General features: G+C 33.8%; 1 protein-coding gene across 4 annotated transcripts in view; it reads right to left on the reverse strand.

Annotated features, from left to right (window-relative positions):
• Positions 1 to 7,012, reverse strand: part of KIF21A (kinesin family member 21A) — a 71,914-nt gene extending 64,902 nt beyond the window's left edge. For all 4 annotated transcript variants that reach the window (XM_021711388.1, XM_021711387.1, XM_021711386.1 and 1 more), the window contains exons 1-6: positions 6,793 to 7,012; positions 6,485 to 6,667; positions 4,917 to 5,066; positions 4,088 to 4,222; positions 3,387 to 3,554; positions 590 to 705 (exon numbers count right to left, since the gene is read on the reverse strand). In XM_021711388.1, the coding sequence (XP_021567063.1) occupies positions 590 to 705; positions 3,387 to 3,554; positions 4,088 to 4,222; positions 4,917 to 5,066; positions 6,485 to 6,643 (728 nt within the window). In that variant the 5' untranslated portion in view covers positions 6,644 to 6,667; positions 6,793 to 7,012. The remainder of the gene's footprint in view (positions 1 to 589; positions 706 to 3,386; positions 3,555 to 4,087; positions 4,223 to 4,916; positions 5,067 to 6,484; positions 6,668 to 6,792) is intronic.
• Positions 7,013 to 12,003: the final 4,991 nt, after the last annotated feature.

Genomic DNA, 12,003 nt, shown 5'->3' on the forward strand with positions numbered 1-12,003 from the left:
CAGCTGATGAAGCATATCAGAATGATGCAAAGTATGGGAAAGGAAAAGTAACTTATATTAGCAAAGTTAATGACCGGCAATCTGAATTTTATTCAGTTAATATTTTTAAATTTTTTTAAGTTTGAATTTTTAGAAGACTTTGTGAAAAAAGTTATCAATAGTATTTAAATTACCTTGTACTTACTTGGAAAACAGCATTTATTTTTTTCAACAAAATTTTATTAGGTATCTACTCTGTGCTAAGCATTTAAAGCAGAAACTATGACATTGTAGAAAGTCCACATACTGTGGGCTTCATGCAAAAGCTAAATAACCTTGAATAAATTACCTGACCTCTCTGGATTTCAATTTCCTATCTATAAAATAGGATTAATAATAATAATACCTACCTCAAGGGATGCTAGAAGGATTATGTGAAATAACACAAAAGGACTCACACATTTTAGTTTCTTAATAGTATAAGGATTAATTCCTCATCCTGTTAATTTGCTTTATAATAAAAGCAGCTCTTATAAATCACCTGACAAGCTTACTATTAAAAATAATGAATAATCAAAACTCAGAATAGAAGATAATTATTTATGCATACCTGTTACCCCCAAGGGAATCCTGTAGTAATCTTGTTAGCTTGGAATCTCTATAGGGAACATGGGTGGCCCTCTTGCTCTTGTCTCCCAGGGCACTTATTACATTGCCAAGTGCCAACTAAAAAAAGAAAAAGAGAACAAAATGATACAATTTTACTAATTTTAACACTTTTAAATAAAGTCAGCTTATAGAAAATAATATGGAGACAGAATTAAGAACATTTGTTTGTTTTCATTTTACGTTTGTAACTGACATCAATCAAAATTTATATATATATACACACACATACCTATAACTTACAAATATTTAAACTCTTATTCAGATTTTCTTTTCTTTTCTTTTCTTTTTATTTTTTTGAGTCGGAGTCTCATTCCATCACCCAGGCTGGTATGCAGTGGCACGCTCACAGCCATCCCAGCATTGACCTGCTGGGCTCAGGTGATTCTTCCATATCAGCCTTACAAGTAGCCAGAACTACAGGCGCGTTACTATGTCCGGGTAATTTTTGACTTATTGCAGAGATGAGGTCTTGCCAAGTTGCCTAGGCTGTTCTCGAACCGGTGGGCTCAAGCAATCCCCTCATCTCAACTTCCCAAAGTGTTGGGATTATAGACTTGAGCCACAGCGCCCAGGCCAGAGATTTTCTTTAGAAATAGAAATGTTATAAGATTGACAACTACAATCACTAGAATTATCAAAGCACCAGGTTGTGTCCCCAGAAAATCGTCAATATGTGTTGCAAATTCTTCTCAATTCAGTGAAGAAAAAAGTCTAGTTAAATAGTTCTTGCTGCAATATAGTTCCTTATGGGAAATCAGTCTCCTTTAATCACAATAAAAATACCAGTATGATTTATCTGAACAAGGCATTCCTATGCAAGTAAAGTTGTCCTTAGAAATACAATGAAACAATGTGCTAAACATCTAACTTTTTGAAAGCTAAATCAAATGACAGAACTCATTAGTCACTCCTGCCACCCTACTGCTTATTTTTACTGTCACTAAATTAGCACCTACTGGATCAGCATTATCCAAAATATTAATCCCTCTAGCCTTCAGTAATGGAAACATCTATAATCGCATCTCGGTTAGGGCCAAAAGATCATGCAGGGAGTGGCATCAGGATCACACTTTGTCTTAATCCTCCTTTTCCAGAGAGGCAAGTCTTAAGCACTAGCCATACTGAAACTTCACTAGATGTGTCTCAGCATACTTCAACAGCCTAAAGAGGAAAACAGAGCAATGGCTTTTGTCTTTTCCTAACAGCACAAATGTAAGCACCACCATGATTTTTTCTCCTAAGAAATTCAAAACAATACACAAAGTCCAGTATGATTTATCTGAACAAGGCATTCCTATGCAAGTAAAGCTGTCCTTAGAAATACAATGAAACTATGTGCTAAACATCTAATTTTTTGAAAGCTAAATCAAATGATAGAACTCATTAGTCACTCCTACCACCCTACTGCTTATTTTTACTGTCACTAAATTAGCACCTACAGGATCAGCATTATCCAAAATATTAATATTAAAAGGTCACACCCTTTTACAAAACACTCAACAATGTGGTAGGAGCATCAAGATGGATATTGTAGTTGGGAGGTCTGGCTCTCTCTAGTCTGCCTCAGTTAATAATTCCACCACAGAAGGGTCGTAATCATATAGTAGCAAATATTGAGCACTGATTAAAGAAAAAGAAAAAAAAAAGAAAAAGACTATACGTTTGGAGCCCTAGCTTTAGGATAGAGAAAAGCAAAGCAGAAACCACACCTCTTGATGCTATTGGCATTACAGAAATTTAGGGACGCCATTACCTTTATGCAGGCACCAATGTCTAATTTTATAATGAAGACAATAATAAGAAAAGATTTATTATATAAAAACTTGCTCTAAAACATTTTATTCCATTTAACAGACACTTTATGCTAACTCAATTACAAAAAGTTTTCCAATCAAAACACCACTAGGTGGCATGATATTAAAGTTAATTCCTAATATAATCTAGAAAAATTTTCATTTTGAAAAAATAATTAGTAAAAAACATTTGATTATAATTTCCAAAAGATCATTCAGGCAGTGGCATCAGGATCATACTTTGTCTTAATCCTCCTTTTCCAGAGAGGCAAGTCTTAAGCACTAGCCATGTTGAAACTTCACTAGATGTGTCTCAACATACTTCAAGAGCCTAAAGAGAAAAACACAGCAATGGCTTTTGTCTTTAAATGTTAACTAAATAGCATTAAATCTACTTTGAAAGTCTTAGCCCATGAAATACTTATTATTGTTATTATTTATTATTTTATTTTATTTATTTATTTATTTTTAGAAACAGGGTCCCGGTCTGTCACCCAGGTGGGAGTGCAGTGGCACAATCATGGTTCACTGCAACCCCAAACTTCTGGGTTCCTACAACCTTCCTGCCTCAGTTTTCCAAAGTGCTGGGATTACAAGTATGAGTCATCATGCCTGGCTGAAATATCTAGTATTAAATATTGATTTTGACTACATATTTTTAAATGTGAAAAAACTTAAATAACTTATATATAAATTTCTGCATATATCGTAAAATTTAGTCCAACTAACTTATACATGAAGAAAACCTGCAATGTAAAAAAGAAGAAAAGGAAAGAAAAAAGCAACAATGTGAAGAGATTAAAGACTCAGAGCACGACTAATAAGTGTACTGCAATTTTCATTTCTCAGTTCAGTGCCTGAAGGATTTGGATTATGTATTATAAAAGAGAAAAAGACAATAGAAAAGCCCTGATCTATTCCCAGCAAAAAAAACTTTAGTCTTACAAGTCCACAGTTGATAGAAATGCCTTCTTTTGCCCTCTCGCCTGTAGCTCCTGTACGCTTCAGTCTTTCTGATCCTGCGAGATCAACAAAGTGGAACTTTGCAGTCAGTGTCTCAAATTCATTCATCTCAGATGATTCAGAAATCATCTTATTATCAGTACCATTGTCCTAAAGTTAAGAAAAATAATTGAAAATAATGTATTAATGTGACACTAAATATCCTCCAACCCCATCTTGCCTTCATCCCATCTACATACATGAGCAAAGCCAAAGAAACATAGTTGTAGTCAAATAAATATAAATGCAAAAATTACTGCTGGTTACTGGAAACTTAAAGTCAGAAAGAAGCTGGAAGATTAGGCCCAACTATTATCAACTGAAACTGTGTTTATGCTGATGAAGGGAAACCTACAGCACACAATCCTCAAAAGCAAAAATCCTATAGCAAGTGACTTCATCCATCACTATATGGCCATGGCATGCTTTCTGGTTTTGCAGACATATATTCATTTTTAAATTTCAAAATCTTTCATGGTTGGCCAACTTCAACTTAAATAGAATCAGAAGAATAAATCAGGAGGAGGAATGATTAAACAAACTGAATGTATTTAATCAAATTGAATCAAATATATTCTCCCAGGATTCATGTAGTTGTAGGAGATAAAAATTGAAAGTTTAAGACATTAGAACTAATAACTCACAGCATCTATCTGGGGACACACTCTGGTTTGACACACATGAATAGTAAAAATGGCGTGTGAACGAGAGCTCTGAACATTCATCTGGGTACTAGCAGTGGTCCGGGATAAAGCACCTAACTTCAAACACTGCATCATCTAGAAAAGGAGAAGAACAAAGAACTTTACTTGAACAATATTTAAACAGGATATCACACAATCTAAAGTCTGAGATAATGGATATAAACCACCATGTTAAGGGATGTAAAAGATGTGGATTTTTATATTACTAGTTTAGTTACAGGCATTTTTTGAGCTGAACTTCTCAGTATAATAGTGTATTATTTTTTAAGTAGAAGAAAACACTGAGATTCCATTGTTCACCATTTGCTGACATTTGCAACTTCTATTCCAAAACTGTTACAGTAGAACAGTTTGGAACAGACTGAGCAATAACGTGAATTATTCAAGCTCTTCTGTATCTCCCATTGAATTTTTGCGTGTAATTTTTCTTAACAATCTCTCTTTAGGAACAAGATATGTTACAGATAAAAACACAAAAGGTGATCTCATCCTTCACCATTGTCTAACCCTCTATAGCTGTAAACAAAAACTATTCATACATAGCCTTCAATTTTCTGATGCTATGATAAAGTTACTAACTTTATTATAATCCTGACATTTTTATAATAATGTCCTGATTTTTAAAATATAAGGAAAGAAGACAAGATTTTAACTCCATGTTATGCTTAGGGATACAATGTCATATCTCGATCTTAAGCAGACTACCAGCAAAGTTGACTATTTAAATAAAGCCCACTGTCCTCTGTTTGAACTACAACATAAATGTTACCTCTGATTCTGTATTCACAGTACGTGTTGTGACACCCACAGTATAAATTCCTCCAGTTGAATCTTCATGAATTCTTATATTTGATTTTTTATTTTTTGCATCTATATCACGAGTGGTATCAAATAAGTCAAGGACCTCTTCATTATAGAGCTATCAAAAAGAAACACTAGAAGTTTAATTTTAGCAGAAATTGCCTGATGGTTGCCATAATACACATTAGATAATGTTATCTTCCAAACATATTTTTAAAGTTCTTCAAAATGATATGTATTTCTTCAAAACATAACACAAAAATGAGTAAGGCAATTGTTATTACAAATACAAGTAAATGCCACATTTACTTACAAAAGTAAGGACAGAAAATGACTTAATCATGAATAATGGGTTGGGGACTAGCTAAAATGATCTACTAATCCTTTGCAAGAGATTAGCAAATATTACAAATACAAGTAACTCCTAAGAAATATGTGCCAGATGTAGACAAATCTTAAGCTTTTGAGAATATTTTAAGAAATTTTACTACTTGAGCTAAAAATATATTTTCTATTCCCCTGCAACCTTTCTTAATGTGTCTAAAAATTAATGCTTGGCATATTTGCAAGACCAGAAAGTATACTAGTGTTTCGATATCAATAGTAACTAATAAGATCCAGCTAGTTCCTTAGAAGAGGATACATACATCTATTTTTCTATGAAAATGTTTTAAAGTCACAATGCCTAACAACATTTTGGAAGATGACAGGGATGATGGAAGATACTGTTTCTTTTCTTTTTCCACCATCATTTACTTTCCTCTTAGTAGGAACACAAAGTTATATTCTCCTTGGTTTTTATTTAAATGGAAATATTTATTAAAACCAGCAATAAGAAAATAGGTATTAATTTGTTTTCTATTTTTTGCTCAGAAATACTGAATAAAATGTTTCATCAGTGACCAAAATGATTAGCTCATGGATCAGGTGATATAGACTAGAACATTCTTTGAACCAGAACCCAGAATTCTACCACCATCCACCTAGCTGCAATATCACTTAAATCCTAGATGTCCTCTTTTGGTCATGTCTTTTCCATCAGACTAGACTGTCCAAAATTAATAAAACCTGCCCCAACCTTTGGAAATTTCATCAAAACACCTGTCTACCTTTGCTGGGATACCAGCTTCTTCAGCCAGATTAGTGCTCAGCCTTAATCCTGTTAATTCTCACATATTTCCCTTCCTTTTTGATTTTAGTCACTGACTTCCCAGAACTTTGTAAGCCTGTCTAAAGTACAACAGTAACTCATCTTTATCTCTTGATAAAGAGTGCTTCTGAAATAAAAATTAAATATATATATTGTTCTTTTATTCTATGGACATTAGTCAAGAGTTTATAATCTTAAATGCCAATATCATTGCATACAAGTAAGGAGTACTTATTACCTATTATCTAATGTCAATTTACCCAAGCAACTTTTAGTGAGTATTATATATAAAATTTTATACTAGAAGCCAACAGTATAAAATCATAAGCACTTATGGTCTTAAGGACAAAATTTAAAAGAAACAAACGACACACGTAGATTATTACCTCTAAGAATTGGGCGTTCACTTTAAAATCTGGAGGTGGAAGCCCATTTTTAATTGCTGCGTGTTTTTTTTCTTCGATACTCTTGAAAAGATGTTTAACGGCACGAGAAATAATACCCTGTTCTTCTTCAATTATGTTAACATCAAATCCTGTTCCCATTGTGTATGTTTTACCAGCTCCAGTCTAAACAACAGAACAGAGAAATATGAGTGTTCAACCTTAACATAATCTTAAGAAACAAAAATAAGAGTATAATTGAATTGGCACCTCTAAAAAGTTATATCTCCTATAAAAATAATGATACTTACTTGTCCATAAGCAAAAACAGTAGCATTGTATCCTTCAAAACAACCTTCGATTAGTTTTTCTATACATTCAGTGTAGATCTGTTCTTGCTGGGACTCTATGTCAAACACATAATCAAAAGTAAAAGCCTTATCTTTCCCTAGGAAGACCTGAGGTTCTCCTGGTGTGACAGATGTACAAATATGGCATCCTTCAATTTTCTCTTTGGCAAGCTGTGGTCTGATTCTGTGAGAAATAATCAGGAAAAAAATTAAATTAGTGGCAAAAAAATCCTCAAGAAATAGGACTTTAAAATTCTTGGCCAAAGCTTTTTAAAAATATAGTAATCACCTACTGTCCCTTCAGTTGAAAAGTTTAAATAAATTGAATTATGCTGAATCAATTTCAGTACATGAGGTGTCTAACTAACAATCCCAATGAATTACTTAACAATCCCTAAAAATCATGAGTAATATGATATTAAAATTAGACATTTATCCAAGTGAATACTTTTCTTCAACTCTGCAAGAGGTAGATACTCAGTGAAATAAGTTCTGCTAACAAAATGTTTGTTGTTGTTTTCGATCTCTTCATTTCCAGTCATTATGCTATGCAAAAGTGAAAAATTAAGAACATAATGTGTACCTTGATGTCCTGATAACTTTGAGTCACCTTTTTTGCAAACTCTTCACCAGTGATTTCTAAACTTATTTGATTGTTACCTTTTTGTCAGCTTAACATGTTTAAGCACATTCCCACAATATATATCCATTTGTTCATAAATGATACTGATGTACCACTATTAAAATACAATCATCCCTCAGTATCTGTGAGGGAATGGTTCCACAACTGCCATAGACATCAAAATCCACAGATGCTCAAGTCCTTTATATAAAAAATGGAGTATTTGTGTATAACTGACACATCTCCTCTCGTATACTTTAAATCATCTCCAGATTCCTTATAATACCTAATACAATGTAAATGCTAATTGTCACACCATATTGTCTAAAAAATAATGGCAAAGAAAAAAGTCTGTACATGTTTAGTACAGACTCAACCATCTTTTTTTTTCCTGAATATTTTCAATACACAATTGGTTGAATGTATGGGTATAGAACTCATTGATATGGAGAGTTAAGTATATACTGAAAAGAAGAATTTTGAAAAGAATGAGATTAAAAATAAATACAAATTGAAGTTCTAAAATTTTCTCTCCCAAACCTAGTGAATTATTATGAGTTATCCTCCCTTCACATGGAAAACCACAGCACTACACCCACCCACATACACACCCATCTACTCCAGATTCCAAAACCTTCCTGTTCTGTCTTCTCTTCTGAATTTCAAGGCCTATTTTCAAAGAGGGAAAGTAAATATGGTGACATGTTCATAACAGAGTAACCCAAAATCTGGCCCTATTCTATTCATTCTATAAACAGGATGAACCATCCTGAACATACATACCACTAACACTGTATCTAAGTTCTTTTTTTTTTTTAATTCTTACTTACCTTAGAGAAAGAGAAACAGTTTAAGGAAGAAAAACAAGACAACCAGAGATAAATATAGACTAGATAGATAGATAATAGGTGATAGATAAAGACAGAGCAAAAAAATTCATTTTAAAGAAATCTGGCCCTGGATATTATTTTCTATTAAAAAAAAAAAAACTCTCACATCTATAGAGTTAGCAAAAGTTCATCTATTTATTAGAGATAAAGCCAAGCCTCGGTCCAAATCTCCCAACTTTTGACTCTTTCCATTTCATCAAGATAAAAGGTCAATGGAAGGATAGGAAAGACAATACAGAGAAGGGACTGAAATTTCTGCAAAACCAAAATAGAATTCTGTATGCCCAAAAAAATGCTGAGTAAAGAATATATTTATTTGTGTCATTATTTTTTTCCTCTGTCATATTGGTGTTTTTCTTGGATTAAAATCTTCAGCTTCGATTTTTTGTTTTAATGGAATATAACAGCTAACATGGAGCTAGCTAAGTGCTATGGAAAGAGCACTGGAGTGACCATTAGATCTGAGTTCTATTATTTGTCACTGCACAGATAAGATGTGATTGCTCAGAGCTCCAATTTCCTCAACTGTGGAGGAAAACAATAATTTCCAAGATTCCTTTTAGATCTAACACTATTTAACAGCAGGATACTGAATTATTAAAAAGGGGGGGAGATCATATTTATGTACTTTTACACATATACAATGATGTTATACACAACAAAATATTTCTTGTAAGAAACTATATAGATGGGCTATAAAAACAGCATATGTGTTACAACTCCTTTAGAATGTGTCTAGCAGTTTTCTCAGATTTTACCCTTAAAAATAAATAAATAAATAAAAATAGCCTACAGGAGCTGCAGTTTCAGCTTTCTGGTTTTACATATTCTTCATGAGTAGTGCTACTCTAAATTATTATTTTATTCTTTCCAAACTCCTCTTCTCCTAATTCACTTCATCAGTTATGGGGAGGAAACCATAACAAAACCCCCAATTCTCTGGAAATCACCATCTTTATTATTGACAAGCCAGAAAAAGGAGAACCAGAAACAATCTCAATTCAAAGTCAATTCTCCTCCCTCTTCCCTACTCCGCCTGCCTAATCTATTTCCAAGAGCTGTTAATTATCTCTGAAATACCTCTTCAGCCCACCAAGTTCTTTTCTTCCCCATCAACACCATCCTGATTAAGGTCATGGTTACCTCTTACTTAGAATATTGCAAAAGTCTCCTCAAAAGTCTGCCTGTGTCAACTCTTGCCCTTACCAATCTGTTCCACACACTGCAACGTCAGTGATTTTGTAAAATACGAAATTGATCAGGTAACTACCTTACTTATAACCCTTCAATGCATCTCTAAATCCCTCAACTTTTGCCATACCCTATCTTTTATGAAAGGATTTTCCTGGGTGGTAATGTTGATAGTTTGTTTATTTTAATCAGTTTCACTAACAAGCTATGCTCTTTCTTGCTTTTATGCCTTCAAATACATTATTCCTTTTTCGTAAACACTCTTCTCCAACCTCTCAATTCCCAACTCCTTTATCAGCCCAAACATTTCTCTCTTTAGATATCACTCTCTGTTTTCTGCCAGCTACTACTTTGTGAAGCTTAACAAATCCCAATGTAATAAAATAGATTTAAAACACACACACACACACACAACGATCTAATGAAAATGAGCACTGGGCTTCAGCTTAAAATCAGTGCCTTATTAATTTTAAGTAAGTAATTCTAACCATAGGCTAACTTACTTGACTATTAATATACTTTTAATTTCGTTTCAACATAACAACAACAACAAACACTAGTGCCATTTGAACTGCAGATATGACAGACAATTTTAGATTGCCAATGCCACACAGGGTGTCTCTAACTTAATCTCCTAACATCTATTCATCTCATTATTATCCTTGTTAATGGTGAGGAGGATTCTGTTGGAAACGTGATGTCCCACCATTTGCATGGGTGGAGAAGAATAGTTTTAAAAGCCAGCATATGGGAGGACCCTTTTCTACTGGATCCAGGCAATGCCAATTTCAGCAGGTCTGAGAAATTACCACCTAGGGGGGATGGTCTCTCTTAAATGCAGATAATTTGAATGTGACTATAGTCCAAAGGTTAGAGATATGTTTGCCTTTTCAATTCTCCTTCAAAAATTAGTATTTTAAATTCTCCAGATCCCTCAGGTCAAGAATTCTCAGGTGAAATCCCAAACCAAATAAATTCACCTGCTTTATAATTGGTAAGTTTGAAATTTGCGTCTACAAACCTCACTTTCGAAACTATTACTTGAGATTATGCATAGACGAAATATACCAGTCCTTCTAGCAAAAGGAACACTGAAAAAAGAATTTGATATTTACAACTTTGAATATCCTAAAATACCTTCTTTCTTAGTATTTTTATGTTAAAATTAAGGCCATTGAACACACTCATCTAATCCCAACACTAAGAAATGATCAATGTTAGTTTTTTTTGTTGGGAGGAGACTTGGAGTCTCACTCCGACACCCAAGCTAGAGTGCAGCAATATGGTCACGGTTCATCGCAGTCTCGATATCTTGGACCCAGACCATCCTTCTGCCTCAAGCCTCCTGAGTCGATGGGACTACAGGCACATGCCACTACACCTGGCTGATTTTTTTATTTTTTTGTAGAGAGGAAGACTTGCTATGTCACCCAGGCTGGTCTCAACCTTCTGGACTCAAGCAATCCTTCCACCTTAGCCTCCCAAACTAAGAGGATTACAGGTTTGAGCCACCACACCCAGCCCAATGTTAACATTTTGATCAACCAACACTAAGAAATACAAAGCCTTGTAGGCTTTTAAAAATGTTTTATCATACAACTAGATGTATTTGAAACTGTTTCTCAAAGAAAAATATTCATGAATAAAAATAGAATTCTTGTCTCAGCACCACTAAATGATTATTTGAAGAGAGAATATAGTTTATTCACTCATCAACAAGTGTTTACTGATTGACTTGTATAAACTACACTAGGTAAGGAGAGAGCATTCCAAAACCAGGCATATGATATTTACAATAATTTAACTAATGTCACTTTACTCTGTCACTAGAAACTTGTTCTAGAACAGGTACTTAACCATTCTACATCTCAATTTTCTGATCCATAAGATAAGGACCCTAAATTTAATATTTCTAAGGCTGTTTCCAAGTTCAAATTCCATTTTTTTAAGATAGTTTATTTAGAAGGTAGATTAGAGAGAGAGAGGGTGGATTCACCTCTTCAAGATTGGAGAGAGGGCCAGAACTTAAAGAAAGCATGACCTCAAATTCTATTTTAATTAATCTTTCATGAAGAAAATAAAACAAAGTCTCCCTATGCTGGCTTTTAAAAGGTGACGGTAAACTACTTTCTTTCCTGTCACACACTCCACCCATCACCAGTTCTACCACTGGTCCTTTCTTCTTCATGTTTTCTATTGACTACTTCAGCTTTTGTAGCAAATGTTGCCATAGCCATACAAACAAGGGACTTCATTTATAAAAACATCATCATGACTTCTTGCTGTGGCAGAAGCTAATGAAGATCAGGGAGATTCTGAGACTGAATTCAGTACATTTCCTAAAATTGGGCCTGCTTTCTGTTCTTTGCCTTCATAATAACCAAAACCGATTTTAGTAACTGAGTATTAAATAAATCAAGAGGACTAGTTTCAAGGTATCCTAGACAGAACAGAAAAATTAAAAGTAAA

Source organism: Carlito syrichta, unplaced genomic scaffold (genome assembly GCF_000164805.1).
Source record: "Carlito syrichta isolate Samal-C Ts95f unplaced genomic scaffold, Tarsius_syrichta-2.0.1 Scaffold302225, whole genome shotgun sequence".
In the NCBI taxonomy this organism is placed as follows: Eukaryota; Metazoa; Chordata; class Mammalia; order Primates; family Tarsiidae; genus Carlito; species Carlito syrichta.